A 19,742-nucleotide genomic window follows, 5' to 3' on the forward strand; every position below is an offset into this window, starting at 1 on the left:
GCAAACATAGCTACCACGTTGAACTATAGTGTTTGTCAGCAGTGAGTAGTAATCTATGACTCTACACTTAGCTTTCAAACATGCAGTATATGTTCCTTCATCCCTACATCAACACCAAACAGAAGCATCACCTGCGGTCTATTTGTTATTATTTGCTAAAGGCATTCAGCTTTTCTGAAAATGAAGACGGCCCCTGCAACCAAAGCAGAGGGATGTAAACTATAGGGGGTAATGTGGACATAGGGGGTGTAGCAGGGATGGCAGGGGAATACAGAATCATTTGGCTCAATACTAGAAGGGACACAGTACTCCAAAATCCTGTTCAAGCCATTACCGCAATATATCTGCATCAAGGACAAGGGCTGCTCAGCAAGCCAATTCAGGGACTCAGAGCCAGGGGACATTTCTTTCTCTTCTCGGTTTCGGTGTCTGGTGTTATCTCACAAACAATGAGGGACAAGGGTGTGTTTAGAAACCTAGAAAACTTTGGACTTGATTAGGGCTGCACGATTTGGGGAAATAATCGAATTGCGATTTTTCTGACAAATATTGCGATTGCGATTTGAATTGCGATATTTGTTTTTAAGCGACCCAACGGAGGTTTATTGTAAAATGTGGCCATATATCCGGCTAGGAAGGTCGTATCAACGTGCTCCCGTCTCTAGCAACCCCGCAGCCCGAGCTACGAGTGAAAGAACTAAACTTACATGAAACTTCTGTTGGGTTGCTTTAAAGTCAAGCTTCAGTTTAAGATTCACCCTGTCATAGATGTAAAACATGTGATGGAGCATTACTAACCTGACTCAGATGGTTTGTTTCACCAAACCATCTAGGAAAGGTCCATTGGAAGCCATTTGGAAAGGGCAGGTTCTTTCAAAAATAGTGTGATTGGATTAATCTGTCTATCACCTTCTATCATGGGCCACTTCTGATTGGTTAACAATGGCTGGTACATGTGGAGCACAGCACTTCTGATTGGTGAGGATGACTGACACACAAGAAGAAAATTAAATTAAATTAGTTAAAAAAATTAAACAAAAATAAATAAATGTGACTTTCTTTTTTTTAATCGCAGGTTTTGCGATTTGATAATTGCATCATTTCAAATCGCGATTTCGATTTAAAATCGATTAATCGTTCAGCCCTAGACTTGATCACTTTTGTAATACAATAAACAGTTTTGGACAGTGACTAATCAGTTACTCTATTACTGTAAATAAAGCATGCAGGGAACATTTCCTGCTCACTTGTGGTTTTGGACCTGAGACACTGGGATAGTAAGTCCAATACTTTAAAACTGCTAAATCAAGTTATATGTCAAGTCAACGATTTAAAATGTTTTTTAATAAAGATATAACAGAAATATACTTGTAGGGGGGGAACTAAAAAAGTTGGATGACTGACTTTTAAAAAATGGTGTACTATGTTGAGCCAAAGGACAATGTTCCTTCCTAACATATGTTTAATGTTTGGAGACTTGATAAGAAAGACGTATAGAGAGCTAAGAACTAGAAAGTATGTGAGTCACTGCGGGACTCGGATATGCCAAAAACAGTTGACAACGGAAATTCCTTACTAGCTACAGTAATGTATGTCATCATCACTTGTGTACAAGCAAATAAGACAACACTACTGAAAGCTAACTTGCTGCAGTCAGCACCACCCAGTATTTGACTGGTAAGTGCTAATAATCTTCCACTTGGGTGGTAGGGGGTAGGTCAGCGTATGCAACAGACTGTGTGCTCTTCCCAAACATCATAACCACCTGACAGCTGAATGAGTGAAACAAATAAGAGTGAGCCGTGGAAATCAGCCACACCTGTTTCCCATAACCCTGACGCTCCCCTCCTGGGGGATTCAACTGCTGACTGTGCACATCCTGCATGTATACCTCTTTAATATGGACTGTGAAGCCACAGTGTATCAGAGTGACCCTAACCTGAGGGAAAAACCCTGACTCCTGAAAACAGCAGGCAAAAACTGTTCCAAAAGGTTGGCCTGTGTTCATTCACAGTAGTTAATTATCCATGGAAATATCTGGAAGCCATTTTTACCGCATAGTTTCCTATGACTCAGTAATTGAAACAGTCAATTGTCTATTCAAGATTTATTCAGTCGACAAGACCTAGGCTACTAGCTAACACACAGTGAAAATAGCATCACTAATAACAGCAATTCCTATGTATTTTTTGAATGCTCCCTTGTTGCCCACAATTTTGAATGGCTTATTACCCCCATGCACTTCGGTTCTAATGACAGGTAACTCATAATGTTGGTCCGGGGAGGAAATAGACACCGTGCCACCAAAAGCACAGTGATTGGCATGTTAAACAAGAGGGTTCGGTTAAAGGTTGATTTCTGTGTCATTACAATGAAACCTCACAGAAAGACCAAATTCAACAAAGTTGTAGTCCCCCCTCAATTATTTGCAACTTCCATAACCTGTCTGTGGCACCCAGCCCCAAGATCCATTATTTCCTGTGGAAGATGCCAATCTGGGTTAAAAATATTAAGTTTCATAGTAGTTATTTTCCCTTTAAACAGTTGAGCCCTAAAGTTTTTAGCCAACGTTACTGAAACAAGACTAAATGGGCACAGCATTTGTTAGTGACTATAACCTCACATTTGGTGAGCTAGCTAGTATTTAGGCAGCTTTGTGAATGTGGGATTGGCTCAAAATAACCTACAGAGGCCATGTTCATGGTAATGTAGATTGATGTGTTTTTTATCTTTTTTGGGCAACAATGGAAGAATAAGCCATGTCGTAGCTCGGTATTCAATTCATTGCTGTTTTTTGTCTTTTCATGGGATTTCCTGAGAATAAAAAAAAACATGATATTATAACAATGCCATTCTTATTCCTCAAGACAAGATTTAAAATACCATAAGAGTGAAATCCTTAGTCATAGATGTCTGTAACCACCTAAAAGTGGTCAGTTATAACTCTTTGTATTGTGAATTCCTAAACCCATGAAGGCATAGCCTAATAACTGTAACCTCTCTAATGCACATTTGTGGGCCACCCAACATGGAAACAAGGAAGAGGGTACCATTTTTGTAAATATGATGAGTAACTTTTGTTTGAGTGAGTGGGAATTGCTACCATCTTCAAAGCCTAAAATAAAGTACACAGAAAATGTTCTAGTGCAATTCAAGTTAATCAGGTAAGTGCAGGGAGTCCTGTTTGAACTTTTGAAAGAAAAAGGGCTAAAGTAATGAAAAATGCACTGCAGTGTCACATTGGTGTCTTTTTATTCATTCTAGCGACAAGTCCAGGGATAAGCAAAAACTGTGGGTTACGGCCCTTCATTTACTGAAAGACCACCAGGGAACAGCTTGCCATACAAAGCCTCTGACAGTCACATCTGTCGAGGAAGAGGAAGCAAAGGGTGGAGTCAACAGAAGCTGGTGACCACAGCCTGCGCCCTGAACCCCACACATACTGCCTCCATGTCCCACAATAAAGCAGCACACTCATCTGCTGATGGCCTTCGTTCAAAAGGAAAACACTGCCTGCATTTAATGTGATTAGGAGTTTTCAGGCTGCTGCATCACAGCTGAGATTTAACCTCAAATGAGAGGAACTGATGAATGCTACAGCTGCTACCCACAGATGTGGGTCCAAATGCTAAAATGTACTTTAATGCCCTTTCTTGTATATACTTTCAATAGAAAATAACTAGTCTGGATAATTAACACCAGACGTGGAAAATGTTTGTGAAAATGTTGCCATCTTTTGTCAGTGGACCAGAAAAATACTTTTGTTCATGCTCAACTTTGAATTATTATGATCAAGTGAATCTAGTCAAATTCAGTGTGACAGAAGTTTTTGTTGCAAGATAAAAAGATTCAAATTGGGCTAAATAGTTTTCCTGGTAGAGCTATAACAAAAAACACATACCTGGGCTCAATCACCGCTAGGTAGACACGGTTTTGATTCCGACCTGGGTACTGTTTACGTGAGTCATATATCTCTCTCTCTCCAACTTTCAAATCTGTCTCTGTAATAAAATAACTGGTGGCCCAAAACATTTTTTTTTAAAGACGATGTTATCCGAATATCTCCCTCAAACAAATGTCTCCAAGTCTTGACCTGATATGCCTTAGCATTGTAAAGACAAATTGGGAGTGGATTAATATGTCGAATGACTAAACCACTTTCTTGGCTACATCTTGCTGTCAATTAATAAACCACTGAAGCACATTAACATAAGGGGAACAAATCTGCTCAGTCGGCACATTGCCTTTTTTAAATCTATTTCTGTTTTTAGTCTGTAATTTAGGTGGCTCCATTACAACATTATTTATTTATATTATGAATCATGCGGCCCCAAGAGAAGAGACCGCAAAACTAAGGTCTTCAATTACAGACCTCACAACCCGTAGCCACGCCTTGAATGAATCCCCTCCTCAAAGCCCTGTCTACATACAGGGAATCTGAAAATGATACTATCGAGGAAGGTTCTTGACTCAAAGTACCCCTGCACAATAGTAGGCTTGAGCCACATGGTCTTCAACCATATGGTAGGGAGTCTTTTCCAAACACAACACCAAAAGTAACCTTTGCTGGCTAGATTGCCCTGTGTTAATAATTAGCTTGTATGGCTGCCGAGGTGACTAGTTAAACTAAGACGTGTGCACACATTGCTCCAAACAGCAGCACATGTTCCAATCAGCTTAGTTTGCAACAGTGTGTTGTTTATCAGTTCACTGTGTTGATTTATGAACCAGTGTTTAGTGGGAACAGACAGAAAAAGAATGTATGAAGAAGACTGAAAAAGCATGTGTTGCAACTGTGTGTGTGTGTGTGTGTGTGTGTGTGTGTGTGTGTGTGTGTGTGTGTGTGTGTGTGTGTGTGTGTGTGTGTGTGTGTGTGTGTGTGTGTGTGTGTGTGTGTGTGTGTGTGTGTGTGTGTGTGTGTGTGTGTGTGTGTGACTGATTTGGCACCAATGGCAGCTGTAGAGACACACTGAAACTTGTTTTGTGTGGGGGCTTTTAGCTTATCAAAAATGTCTGGTTAGATTTTCTGCTTATGTAAAAAAATGAATATCTGCACATTTTTTTATTATCAAATGGCAATGCCAGTATATGGCTATATTAATAAAATAGCTGAGCAAATGCTAATTCAAATAAAAATGGGTGCAAAAGGAATTTTCTGGTTCAAGCTTTTCCATTGTCATTTATGTGCTGGTTTCCTAAATCTTTTTTGAAATGTTCTAATGTTTCATTCATCAAGAGATTATGTAAAAATGAAAAAAAATGCAGATTCATCAATCAGTTGCAGCCCTAGCTGGTGCCAGGGTGACTGCCATGCATGTAGCAATGCGAGAAAGGTGTTATGGTCCTTTTAAGATACTGCTACCATGGCATATTGGAGTCTTTTTATTGCCCTTGAATTCAGAAAAAAAAATTGGGCATTCTTTGGAGGAATTTACTTTTAGTATCCATCAATGTTTGTCTTATCAGGCCTGCCATGTATTGTAATCCCAGCTCAGGACTGGGATAGAGCAAAGCACAGCTTGGGACAGTATGGAGACTGGAAGGTGCTCGGACTGGCATGCAGCCCAACTGCAGGTCAATACTTCCAGAGACTGTGCGACTGCAGAGCCTCCCCTGAAATATGTCTTCATTTCCCCTGCCACTCTCACGCCCAAAGCGGAGAGGTCTGCGCTGCCTCTCCTCAATAGCGTGGATCCCCCATCCCTATCCAACAACCAGTGGGCAAACTTTTCACAAAGGAGCTGCTCTTAGCTCACCATGAGTGCCACTCACACACAGATACGCAATTATATTTCTATACTAATCAATACTGCTCCTCAATGAATGATTAATGTAAGGCAAGTCGTGTTGTGACTTAGTAGAACTCCTCTTAGCTAAAAAATGTGCGTGTGACTACAACGAAATCAGCTCTGCGCTTAACCCTATCGCTTGTCCCGGGTAGGGAGAAATGGGACTATAACGGAGGTTAGCTTGCGTGTAATAAGTTGCTGGGTAGGGTACACTGTTGTTAATAACGTTAACACCGTTGAAATGTGCAAGCGAGGTTTAGCTTACTGTGAACTGACGCCAACTGCTAACTTACTTTCCTAGCGACATACAGTTAGGATAATCACAGAGCAGAACCGTTAGCCTGAACACAGCTAGCAGGCATTGAACGGAACACAGCCCAGCACAACGAGGACCAACGTTAGCCGGGTTTGAATCAGTGACTAACGGTAGAGACTCCGAGCACTATGGCAACTTCTCACAATGGCCTCTCAAAATGACAAAGAAACAGTTAACTCACAGGTAAGTCCGTAAAAGGTGAGCAGAGTTGTTAAAAGTCGCAGTCCGTTAGCTGGCGGGGATCGTTTCTCCATGATGCCAATGTGTGTGTGTGCACTCCGGCACTCTGTGTCCGTCCTCCTCGCTCCTGCTCGTCCTGCTCTCTGTGACTGCCTCGCTGCTCTCCATAGCGACCGATCCGCGTGGGCTGTACCACTCCTGCAAGGACAACAAACAGAAACGCGCGCGCGCGCACGAACACACACACACACACACACACACACACACACACACACACGCAGTCCCAAACATCCCCATTTGATTTGAATTGTTCTGTTTCAACCTTTCAACACTGGACATCTCTGAGATGTAATGAGTTAGTGTAAAGTGGTACCAGAATGTGTTTTGTGGTGTTACTGGTTATAGTAGCCTATTAAGCAATATTTCTCAATACAGAAGTGGCTATTAAAAAGGTTTTTTGTTTTGTTGGTCTGGGTCAAATTAGAGGCATTAAAATATCATCTAATTCAATATTGTGAGAGAAAAAAAGTAGGATATAAGCCTTTATAAGAGATGAGATAAACAGGGCAACTTTGACCGGTTGCTTGCCAAATAGTGAGCCCACATTTATCTGTACTGCTAAGCCTTATTAGACATGGTAGTAACTCATTAATACATGGGAATGTGTTTTACACTTTACAATAAGGCTCCCTTTTGGCAACAATAAATGTTAGTAACTTGTAAATGAATGGTCATAAAGAGATGCCAAGAAACATCAAGATGGGTGGGGGGAGAATCAACTCAGTGAACAACAGATACCAAGGATGTTGGCTGATGAAGAAGACGAAGTAAGCTAGGTAGCCAATATAAGGCTTAGTCATCTTGCCAAATAGTGAGCCTGTGTTGATGTATGAAAACTATGTTAGAACTGGTTTATAAATGGTTCTTAAGGATTAATAAAGTGTTTACAACCTAATTAATAACCTAATTATAAACCCTTTATGAATCCTTTATAAGGGTAGTCTTATTGTAAAGTGGTACCTTCTACTTTAATATAAGCTGCTGTAACAGTAATATATCCATCTATCTATCCATCCATCCACTACCCAGGATGGATCAGCTGCACAAGGTAGCAGCTGCCCTGGGGCCCCAAAACCTCAGGGGGCCCAAAGCTCCAGGTTCACCACATGGCAATTAGTTTAAGGTAATTTGATCAAAGAAACATTTGTTTAATAATACTGTTTTGAACACTAAAAAACAACTTAAACTGTCATAATAAGGGCCCTAAATTGACACTGGCTTTGTTAAATAATGTTGAAAGCCTTTTATGTAGATGGAACATGAGTTAAAACCTAGTTTTAAGGCATTTATAATGTTACATTGTTCATTGTCCTCAATAAATCTGCTTAATCAAGTTACTAAACAATTAATAGATAGAAGGGGTAACATGATTGGGGATCAGTGGAGGGTTAAACTGACCCTGGATATAACAGAAGTGGACTGCTTAATATTTAGGCATTGTCAAATAGTGATCTCTTAAAAATAATGAAATAAAAGTGTAATTGAGTTTGTATCTGTGGGCGATCCTCTTGTTCCAAGAGCACACTTGTTCAAACATGCAAACTAAATTGCAAAGAAATGATTGTCTAAATGACTGTTTTACTTTTTGAGTAAGATTATCTTCCTTACAGCAGTGACTGAACATGTAAAGGTTTAATTGTTTTCCTCACAGAGACACTGAACCTGTTTTGTCTCTAACCATGAGGCAGAGACTCCTTATCAATAAAGTTTTCATATGCAGGTTTTGTATTGTATTTAAACATGTTGTTTTCACGTTGCACATCTGTAAGGGCTAGCAAATGTAATCAGTCAATACGTATAACACAGCTTCCTCTGCTACCAGGACTATTTCAACTATAGACATTTCTGAGTATTTTAGGACTGTCATCTTTATCAAAGTGTATTCAGCACATTCGTTGTTTGAAAAAAAAGTAGCGTTGAATAAAATAAGTATCATAAAAGAGAAATACTAACAATTTGTACCATTAACCATGCAAAGTCTACAAAAATGTGTCAGCTTAATGTCAAATGAATACACCCACAACAAGATGATGAGAATCACGTGTTTGGTGGTCAATATGTAACTAATGTTATAAAGACATTCTTTAGGGAAAACAAGGAAGTGAATGTAGAAGTTAATATAAACCCGAGGAGATGAGCTACTGAAGGACAAAGCAGTCACATGCAATGACAGCGTTGCACTGATTCCTGTTTCTGAAAAAAGTGTGCTCACTGTACTCTGTCCTAAAACATATGAAGCGCTCTCTTGCATTGTTCTTTCCTTTTAGATAATTACAGCCTTTACACATTCAGGAATCCAGCGCCGTGTGTAGCACGGTATTATTATAAAGCACTGCAGCCTAAACTGATAAAAGGCTAGCTCAGCAGTTTGACTCGCACATTATATTTATTCAGTGAAGATAAGCACAAATGCTCGTCCGATGTGATTCCCTCATGCTGAGCTGTGACGTCTTCACAGTCTGTATTAGAGTCCTCATCATGGGCTGTCAACTCTCCAGGGAACCACCATCTCCTGCAAAAATGTTACCCCTGTCCCTCTCCCAGAGCTACAGCTCAGCATCACTGTGATTAAGGCATGACCCATGATATGTTGCCACACTATACCCCCTGCCTTTATACCCTCCGGTGGTTTATTTATATCCTCAAAGAGCTATAAATCCCCAGGTGAAAGTGCTGCCCTTTTCACCAATCAATCTCCCCTCCTGGGCAACTTTGCATTGGAACAGTACAATCAGAGCAAGAGGAGGATTGTGTATTAATGAGGGGACATCTTATTTTCTTCCACTAAACATTGAATGTGATAATGATATCACCAATTTGGGAGAAATAGTTTAAGTGAGGGTTATTTCACACCACTGGCATAAGTTTTTATCCAGAAATGCTACAGAAATGCTCAATCCCCCTCAGTAGCACTAAATAGTTTATGAGCATTTATGGCCCGTGACCTTTGTAATTATGGTCACCTCATTGAGGTTTTATGCTGCAAAAATACTTTACTACTCAGTGAGCTATATTACATTTTCTACCAGGCAGCACTGGCACCACCTCCCCTGTGACCAGTGGGTGCACGTCCACACAGACTGTCTGGGACTTTTGATTTTACAGTCTGTGAAAACAGCCTTTGTTAAACACAACATTCCTCAGTCACATTGGCCAGACCTTGCACACTTTAACCTCCCCCCCCCTTTTTCTGTAGCCACTCTCATGGTCCCATCCCCTGCCAAGGCTTGACCATCTAAAGCAGAGGTCACCTCACTGCTGACGCCACAGCATGAAATGACCCTCTGCACTGACCTTTGGAAGACTTACGTGAAAATAATTAAAACAATGCACCTGTTACAGAGCATATTCACATTACTAAAGGATAAGGCTTGGTAGATTTGGTAACAGACTTGCAGGTTAATGGTGTAAGAGTAGTAGCACTTTCATATACAGTGAAAACATGCACATTATTGGGAATGTAAAGTGTTAAGAGTCACAATGGTTTAAAGTTGTGCACAATTATTTTATACTGTATGTACAAAGCTGGTTTAGAGTGAAAGTGCCTCATGTAAATGTAGGTATAAGCACCAGGGTATGCACTTTATTCACATAAAGGGTTCTCTAACAATATGGGGTTTAATCCGAATCACAATCATGCAATACAATTTTGTCAAATCTATTTAAACAAAAAAGGAAATACAATGTATAAATGGTTTAAATAAATACTACCACATGCAAATGTAGGTATATCAGGGAATGTTAAATAGTAACACCAGTAAGTGCATAAACATTAATTCAGAATAAAATTGCCAATGCAGGCATAAAACAATCTGTTACAATGGATGTAGAACGCCATCTGCTGGAATTAAAGGACGTTTTTTTGTGCTTCAGTGTACTGTGTATGGGCATCTCAATTTTTGAAGGCTTTAATACTGTGAAGTCCTATATACTGTACATACAATAGTTCTGTCTACATTTAACTCCTTTACAGATTTGCCACATGCCCGCACTTTACATTCAATCTGTAATCTTTTGTAAACTGTGCACTTGATTTGTCCAATAGTGGAATTATTCTTCAGTCTTCCAATTTGAAAAGCATCACAATTCAACATTTTGACCAGAGGAAGAGCCGTTTGTTTTCTGTTCTGACAGTGTGGAAAGAGGTGATGCTGTAGATGAAGTGATGACAGGTGGGGATGGGGGGGGGGGGGGGGGAGTTGAGAGTTGAGAAACGACCTAAAAGCTCTACAGGGGAGTCTGGACATGGGTAATTTGCAGACAAGGAACAGTTGTTGAGTGAAATAGAGATACAAACAACAGGTAAAGCAAAACTATCTTAAAGATGTTCTCTTAGGAACATAAGTGGAAATCAGAATCACAATGTGTCTGAACGAAATATTCATACCTTATTCTAAGTAACTTTAAAAAAGAATTAGTATCACAGAACAAGCAAGTCTACTGCGGGGTGTCTTTTGATTATATGGGGTTTACAAAGTTCCGCAGATGATAACAGGGGAAATTATTTTAATGGAGTCGGGTTATACACCTCACATTTAACATCCATATCACACCAACAACTTAATCAGAACAAATGCTGGTTTCAAACCGCTCTCATCCCCTGGCAACCATAAGAAGCAAGTTTTACCCTAATTTGTGTTACTGTTTAACAGTTTTTAGGTCATTTGGGTAAACAAGTAACAAGCCCTTGCAACACAACACTGAATCTAATCCACTGGTCACTGCATTATATCTAAGTTTATCTAGTGACATGACCCAAAATGCTATGTAACGTTTTCTGATGTTGTGCATTAAGTGAAGACCATAACACGTTTTTGTCTCGTCTCTTGTCTTTATTACACTGAATTAGACAAATTAAAAGACAAAAATGATCGAGTCACAATAAAATAAGCAATAGACGGAAAACATATTCCTAGAAGGTAGAAGTAATTTCTCAAATACATAGTCTTAAATGACTTAAATAACACTTATGAAGGAGTTGCTGAATTACTGAGGCGTTTCCCTCCCTTTGTGTGATTCAACATTGCAGATTATGTACAGATGTAAGCATTTACATGTGTGCACAATCCACATGAGTAGTTACAGCCAAACATTAAAGACTCAAAAAGAGACAAACATTATAAGAATGATAAAAAGTCAATTTACTTTGAAAGCATATCACACTTTTTTAATGCTTTCCTCTGTTTTCTGATACCTCCCAGTATTTGTTTCAATCTTCTCTTAGATAAGCGTCAGGCACCTCTTCCTCATCACTATCATTCTGTAAGGAAGCAGCATGTTGCGCCATCCTTTCAACCTCCATTACTTTAATCTCGATCAACTTTTTATCGGCATCCTTTGACAGTTTCTGTGCCTCCTCCACCTGCGTCAGGGCCACCTGAATGTTCGTCGACACCGTGATGGACGCATGTTCAGCTCCTGGACACACAGATGCAAACAGACACTGTCAAGTTGTTGATAAAAAAAAGTTCAAAGGTTGATATAACACCAGCTTAAGTTCAGACATGGGTAGTGATTAAAAAGACACTCCTATCCATCACTTCCTTTTTGTTTCACACAAAGCGCTACTGAGGGACAGCAAATGATCCATAAACTGTCCAAAGTGCAACACTGACAGCAGGTGAAAAGGAACAGGCACACAGCGAAACAAAGCTTTGAAAAGACGATTCACAGCTTAGCATGTATTCACAGTTACAAGAACCCTGAGAAAAACCTGCCTCAACACTTCAACCATGACATCACAACCTTTCTCTCTCATGGCATTATAACCACACACCGACATGTATTTTACACACCTGATGTGCGTGCTGCCTCAGCCGCCGTTTCACATAGCTTGACTGCGATGAACCAGGTGGACTCAAAACGTTTGCATTCATCTTGTCTGTCCTCAACCTGTCAGAACAGAGAGAGTTATAAGGTTGTCTTCAACAGATCTGCAAATGTTTGTTTTAATACGGTTTGTAAGTGTGCTGTCATATTTATGGGGCAGCAATCGTTAAATCCACAGAAAAACTGAATGCTATGCTCGGTTTTGTTTTCAAGTACCTTTCACGCAAGGAAACAACAAAAACTCACCTCAGAACGCTGGGCAATGATCACCTGCCAGATTTTATCCTCTTCTACTTGAGATAGTCTTCCCAGCGCTTCCAAATATCGCCTTTGGAGGGAAATGAGTGTGTGCACAGTCTGTTGGAAAACAGAGGGAGGACAAAAACCTTTAACATTTAAAATCTATTTCAGGAGGCAGACTAGCACAGAGGTACTCAAGTAGATTTAAACTAACTTAATTAAATCCATAAAAATAGCACAATATATTTTGATGGTTGATTGCCACAAATAAAGGAAATTGACCTCTGTTGTGTTGGGAGTGGCAGCAGAAGTCACAGGTATCTTGAACTTAAAAATAAACCTGAAGTGCCAGCATTGGCTTTTCTAAACTATTTGGAGGAAAGCGTACTTAACAAATCACAGTTTGTATACAGATCTCTCGACATTGCCACTGATTTGTCTCTACATACTACATGAAATGGAAGTGGTCATGGAAAAACTGCAAATGTTTCCCTTAACACAATTAAAGGTATGAGGATAGAGGATCTTCACCTTTTTGTCGCTTTGAACAAGGGCTAGTTCCATGCTTCATAACCTTGTGGTCATCTTTCCACTTAGAGCGTATGTGCTATTACTTTGCTTGGCGTCATTAGCTAAGGCAGCCTTTGTTTTTCAAATAAATTGTCGTTTAGTTTTTTTTTTTAATTGCTAAAAAGTAACCATTCAGATTACTTACTTAGATTAATTAGTATTACCCAAAAAACACATAATTGGAAATGTGGGTGGATGTTTGGAGGGCCAGAGTTGCTTGCTCTGTGAGATTGGCTGGCATATTGAAAGCACATGTCAACAATGTTTTTGTAATCACTCACTGCTAGAAGGGTAGATGCAAGTCATTAATTATTATAATTTAAATTATAAGAGCAACTAATTTGGCAATAGCTTGTTAGATGGCTAGCTAACTTGTTAGATGCATAGCTGACATTAGCTAGCTGGCTATCTTACTAGCACCTCTCTAGGTAAACTATTTTGTTAACACATGGACTTTAGTCAACCCTTCTGACAATCTAAGTTATTACAGAAAACACTGTCAACATTTGTATTGAGTCTAGCCGGTTGCTGATTTTCTTCTGCACTTATTAAACACTACAGTTATTCAAAAGGTTCTCGTTAGTTAATCAAGGCCTTTTTATCCTACCACGACCAGCCATTAAAGACTAGTGGAATGTTATAATGAAAAAGTATCCAATAGACCAGAAGATTGAACACAATCCTTGCAAATATGAGAAATATATCAGAAAAGATGAGAACTTACTTTAGAGTACTCTGTGATGGCATCAATAAGAGCTAAAGTGGTCTGAGAGAGAAAGGTGCTTGAACTGTCTGTAACCAGAGAGGCTGCTCGTCTGACCAGAGAGTCACGAGAGAGGTTGTCAGCCTGCAACAGAGACACACAGAGTAACACACAAGGTAAATCTACACTTATTTACATATTGTAGATGACTACTGTGTTGTTTGTATGCGTATATCTCTTGGTAAGATTACTCACCTGTTTGAAAGGTATAGCACACAGCGCACCGCCCACAGTTAGTGACGATATACCTGTGTACAGAATGTTTGTCCATTTCCCCGCAGGTTTGCCGCTACTGATGAGGACACGAGTTGAACTCCTAGACAAATAATAAAACAGTTTCATCTCAAATTAGCCAGTTAGGCCTAGGGTTAAATATATGATTTTAGCATAACTGTTAAGCAATGTCAAGTTACGATCTTATATTGTCAGTAGCCTACATACAAAGGACTGAACAGAATGAGGACCCCTAAAGATGAAATAAGACGTTTGGGGAATCAATACTGAACCTAGTTTTAATTAGCCCTTTACTCTTCTTTACTTCGTCTAATATAATGCGGTTTTGGGCAAGGAAAAACAAGTTTAACGTGTATTATAACAACTTCCGGTTGTTGTTGCTATCACATTCAGAGGCAAAACATTTTCATTTTCCCACTTTAATCGTCGACAACAGTATTTTATTTTTAAGAGGCAGGTAGTTTAGGACATTGTGTAGCCATTGATCTAGAAAGTTTACCTATACAAATACATTTAACTGCAAAACATATCGTACCTGAGTAGACGGAAGCAGGTTGTTATCCTCCGCAGTGCGGCCATGTTGGTCCGCTTCAATAAATGTTCGTGTCACCGAGCAAAGATTCCCCGGCAGTGAGACGTCACAGCCTGCAGTGCACACTGCTTCCCTCACGCGGTGAAACGGCAACATTAATTTGTGCTCAGCTGTAAATGCAGTCACCAAATGTCCTCTTAATCTTTCAACATATCACCAACAGGCAGTGTTGGAAGAAGTACTCAGACATTACACGTAAAAGTACAAATACTATGCTATAAAAATAATCCACTGCAGATAAACGTCCTGAATTAAAAAGCTTACTTAAGTTAAAGTACAAATTGTAGTAGCCCAGCATCAAGATGTACTTAAAGTGCCAAAAGTTAAATTATCATTTCAGAATAATATCAAGTATTTTCTTAAACTACTTGGAGTATCAAAAGTACTTGTAACGCAGAATCTATCTTAACACAGTATTTTATTATTATGGTTATTATTTTATCCAATTTGTATACATTTAAGAGTATGTTAGTATTGTGGTTTGTCAATGTGGACCAAATGTACATCCAGATTCTGTGTAGATTATTAGTAGCATTATACCATATCAGCATATCAGGTGTTTGTGTATGTACAAATAAACTGGTAACTCCTGTGTTAACCCTCCGATTTACTTTCCAACCTTTATCCTCTGGGGTCAATTTGACCCCAGTAGTTTAATAGACGATGATCATATTCCAAATGTTAACCAACATGTATGTCTCTGGTGCTTTAGGTATCTTAATTGACTACCTACATAACCATTTAAATAAAACATTACCCCAACCTCCCCCCTGCAGACCCCTTTCCAAAATTCCCTTTATGTGACTATCGAAAAATATATAAATCACCATAAAATCTCACTGACTGAAATAAAATGTTAAATTAAGATCTTTTGGATGTTGTTAAAGGACCAATAACTAAAGCAGAGGGTAGTTTTGTTTTACAATGATACATTTGCATGTAATATTCAACTCAATATGATCCTACACAATCAACACAAATAAGTGTAAAATATGTGCTGCGAGGCTCCACTAGCAAGAAAAATATCCAACAAGGCGTTCTGGGGCAGCATAGACAGGTCTTTTCTGTTTTAGAGTTTTACTCGCTACGGGGTGTACTTTGAGGGTTTGTGACTTTGCATACCGTTTATATGCATACAAAGCTAAATATAACACAAGGGGACGGGTAATAACCGGAAAAGCATGAACTGGGACCTTTAAGTACAAATATGTCAAAAAAAGTACATAAGTATAATACTTGAGTAAATGTACTAAGGTACGTTCCAAAACTATTCCTAGGTTATACTTTTTTTTGTTATGAATCGAAGAGGTTAATTGAGGGTGGTTGTCTCTCTTTCAAAGAATGACATCACATAAATAATTACAGTTGGTTTAAAGAAGATGACATGCAAATAAATCATAATTCAACATTCATTTACTTTAATTTATTATTTGAATGTCTTTATATAACTCAATGTGGTATGTCATACTTATTGCACCTATGCTTTTCTATACAACAACAGTACGTGATTCCAAACATGTTGTTGCACGATGTGAGATATGATTGAGAACAGTTCACATTAAATAGTAAGAGTAATCAGGCCTTAAATTATTACTACTTATTTAGAGCAATACACCTTCATGCATTTACTCATTCTGAATATGGATTGTTATGTTATGTTTGCATGAAATATAGGGTTAAACTATATTTTTTAATTGTCAATGGGTCATTTATATATTTTATTATAGCTGTATACCAATGTGTAACGTATTCAAATGGTCATGTTATATTTGCCAACAGTGCAGTTGTTATGTGTGTAAACAATACTTTTGGTTCATATATTAAAAAATTATACAATACAATAGGAAATATTTTCCGACACCATCAACAAAGCAGTCTTTAAATAATTAATGATGCCCTTAGTCATCACTTTTAATTAGTTCACTGGAGTTTATTATCACACAGAGGAATACAGATAACTGACTAATTATGATCATCATTACGTGGAGGAAAACATTTTCTGATGATGAAAAACAAGCCAAGGCTATCAGTGTAATATCTCATAATGATCACTTTCAGAATGTAGTGTCAGCAGCCCAGTAAAGTTATAACAAAATATAAAAAAAAGCCCCCCGCAAAAAGGCCAGTAAATATTTTAGAACCCCTTTAACCAAATCCATATGCTTTGATATTGGCTCAGACTCCTTCTAATTGCGGATTCTCTCCTGGCAGTTGATGTAGTTGTTGGCAGTTGGTGAACAAATGTTTGTGTTTAATCACCTCGGAGGTGACATGGCTTTAGGAATGTCAAGGTTGGATCTGCCACAACTATTGTCCAGGATGAAATACCTCAAAGAATATTTGGTGGATTTACATAAAAACATGTTTTGGTGCCTGGCCCCTAGACAAGGTATTCTATAGCATAGTCACCTCCTGATCTTTTATCCAGTGCCAGCAGTACTGTAGGTTGACAATTCTAGGTAAATCCAACAGACATTGGTGATCCGCTGGTGTATTGTATGGCTCTACCAAAAGGTTGACTTTGAATTATTTTTTGTAATATCTACACTGAACAAAAATATAAACGCAACACTTTTGTTTTTGCTCCCATTTTTCATGAGATGAACTCACAGATCTAAAACATTTTCTATATACACAAAATAACCATTTCTCTCAAATATTGTTCACAAATCTGAAAAAATCTGTGATAGTGAGCACTTCTCCTTTGCCGAGATAATCCATCCCACCTCACAGGTGTGGCATATCAAGATGCTGATTAGACAGCATGATTATTGCACAGGTGTGCCTTAGGCTGGCCCAGAGCCGTGGGAAGTAGGGGTGCTGAGGGTGCTGCAGCACCCCCTGGTGGAGGGCAGGGGATCTGCACTTCCACAAGATTAAATACAAATATAATACAAAAAAATGATTTTTCAGCCTGGATGTAACAACATTCATAATTAAGTAAAGATAACACCCTTTTCACCCCGGTGACATTTTCCATTTGCCCCGTAGGATGGGCACTGTAAGTGATGAAAGTGGGGGATGTTGGCTTATCAGGCTCCCGCAGCTCACAGCCAGCGTGAGAGAGAGAGAGATAGATAGAGAGAGGGGGTGCACCGGTACCGGCGGGGATTGTTGTTAGCTTCTGCTGCGCTAATGGATATAAGAAGCTGTTTCTACAATAATGTAGAGGGAGAGCTCTCCTGTCAGACTGAGAGGCTCAATGAGGTAAAGGAGTCTTGAGTGTTTAGATAGTTCACTTTAGTCTAAGTTATCTCAGTGGGTCTCAAACGTTTTGATCACAATTTAGGTAAACAAATATTTCCAAGGCACTCCTTTATAATTATTAGGATAAATAAAAACAGGTTTGAAATCATTCCAATGTATACTATAGGACAGTAAACCAAAAATATTGTTTAAAACTGGAGATATTTAAAAATATGCATAAATAAATAAATGTTATCTGATAAAATAAGATATAAATGAACCACAAAAATAAAACAAGTTAGCCTACATTTATTTGTTATTGGCTATGGTAGGTTATTGGATATGTTCACATACTTATTTGATTATTAAAATGCAAACCGATCTTTTTCATATGGGTGTTATAGAGTTGTATCCCCTAGATCAGTCTCTAGTTTGGGTGCTCAAAGTGCACCAGATTGAAGCATTTTACTTTAAAATGTTAAAATAAATCTTCCCGGGGGGGCACCCCCAGACCCCCCTAGAGGGTGTGAAGTCCACCCCCCAATTAAAACATGTTCATGCAATACTAAATATATTTGAAGCCTTTTTATGTAAGCTGTCCACCATATCAATACGCTTCTCTGTTTGTAGTGTATTGGTCTTTTGTAGAGGTTTTTCATTGCCAGCTAAAATCTTGCCTAGGGCACCAAATTGCTCAAAACCGGCCCTGGTGTCATCCCCATAGCACCCCCCATTTGAAACATGTTCCCACGGCTATGGGCTGGCCACAATAAAAGGCCACTCAGAAACGTGCATTTTTGCTTTATTGGGGGGGTCTGGGGGGGTCCGAAAACCAGTCAGTATCTGGTTAGGATTAGGGTTAGGGTTAGGGTTAGGGTTAGGGTTAGGGTAATGTTGTGAATCGAGTGGCCCATGGTGGTGGTGGGGTTATGGTATGGGCAGGCGTATGTTATGGACGATGAACACAGGCCACTCGATTCACAACATTACCCTAACCCTAACCCTAACCCTAACCCTAATCCTAACCCTCACACCAGATACTGACTGGTTTTCGGACCCCCCCCAGACCCCCTCAATAAAGCAAAAATGCATGTTTCAGAGTGACCTTTTATTGTGGCCAGCGTAAGGCACACCTGTGCAATAATCATTCTGTCTAATCAGCATCTTGATATGCCACACCTGTGAGGTGGGATGGATTATCTCGGCAAAGGAGAAGTGCTCACTATCACAGATTTTTTCAGATTTGTGAACAATATTTGAGAGAAATGGTTATTTTGTGTATATAGAAAATGTTTTAGATCTTTGAGTTCATCTCATGAAAAATGGAAACAAAAACAAAAGTGTTGCGTTTATATTTTTGTTCGATGTATTATACAAACATACTTACAATATAACTATTTGGATGGACATTTAGTACAGACATTCATGGTTCCCAGAGGATGAATTGTACAAATGTTATCCTATTACCTGAACTATCATGTAGCGCCATCATTAGTTCAACAACGTCTGGTTGTCCAATTATGTTGTTTTGAACTTAATACCTAAAAACTAATTTAACCACATTCCCAAAATTAGCATCATCACTGGGATCATCTCGTCATGTTGACACGTGCTGTAGACTCTATAGCTTTTACATTAAAAAAGTGGTTTTGTTGTTGATTACAGAAACAGCAAGACAAATCAATAGTTTGCCAACTATTAATCACTTTCTTCTGCTGTGCCATCTTCATTCAGAGCCCCAAATCAACAAGGGATAGTATAAATAATGAATGGACCAATTAACTTTCACAGGAGTGTATTTGCCATAAGAGAATATTGATGCTCAACTCATTAGCATCACTGTTTTTTCTTTGGAGTCTAAATCCACATGGACAAAAACAATCCTTGTCTGCTGAGTGCCCATCACCCTCGTATTCCCTCATGATACCTCTGTGTGAGTGACTGCGAGTTACCAGGTGCACAAACAAAACAATGACATCAGTC

At 39.0% G+C, this 19,742-nt stretch overlaps 2 protein-coding genes across 3 annotated transcripts in view; both read right to left on the minus strand.

Annotated features, from left to right (window-relative positions):
* The window catches only part of nectin3a (nectin cell adhesion molecule 3a), a 32,813-nt gene extending 26,337 nt beyond the window's left edge, over positions 1-6,476 (minus strand). Inside the window, exon 1 of one of the 2 annotated variants that reach the window (XM_079674673.1) lies at positions 6,287-6,476. In XM_079674673.1, coding sequence (XP_079530799.1) covers positions 6,287-6,359 — 73 coding nt within the window. In that variant the 5' untranslated portion in view covers positions 6,360-6,476. The remainder of the gene's footprint in view (positions 1-6,286) is intronic. The other variant, XM_079674674.1, reaches the window with a different exon arrangement.
* A 4,995-nt stretch (positions 6,477-11,471) lies between these two features.
* On the minus strand, positions 11,472-14,668 carry LOC307038059 (diablo IAP-binding mitochondrial protein-like). The gene is made up of 6 exons (XM_079679357.1): positions 14,517-14,668; positions 13,943-14,063; positions 13,709-13,831; positions 12,421-12,531; positions 12,141-12,237; positions 11,472-11,763 (listed from the first exon to the last, which is right to left on the minus strand). Exons 1-6 carry the CDS (start codon positions 14,558-14,560, stop codon positions 11,555-11,557), a joined length of 705 nt encoding a protein of 234 aa, XP_079535483.1. The 5' UTR covers positions 14,561-14,668; the 3' UTR covers positions 11,472-11,554.
* Positions 14,669-19,742: the final 5,074 nt, after the last annotated feature.

Source organism: Notothenia rossii, assembly GCF_949606895.1.
Source record: "Notothenia rossii genome assembly, chromosome: 4".
Lineage (NCBI taxonomy): Eukaryota > Metazoa > Chordata > Actinopteri > Perciformes > Nototheniidae > Notothenia > Notothenia rossii.

What these genes read in the sequence shown, in the direction of transcription:
- LOC307038059 (XM_079679357.1), bottom strand. Translation starts at nt 14,560, where the DNA reads ATGGCCGCACTGCGGAGGATAACAACCTGCTTCCGTCTACTCAG. An exon ending in ACCTGCTTCCGTCTACTCAG is followed by an intron (nt 14,064 to 14,516) that starts GTACGATATGTT and finishes TTATTTGTCTAG; the next exon opens with GAGTTCAACTCGTGTCCTCA. An exon ending in TGAGGCAGCACGCACATCAG is followed by an intron (nt 11,764 to 12,140) that starts GTGTGTAAAATA and finishes CTGTGTGTCCAG; the next exon opens with GAGCTGAACATGCGTCCATC.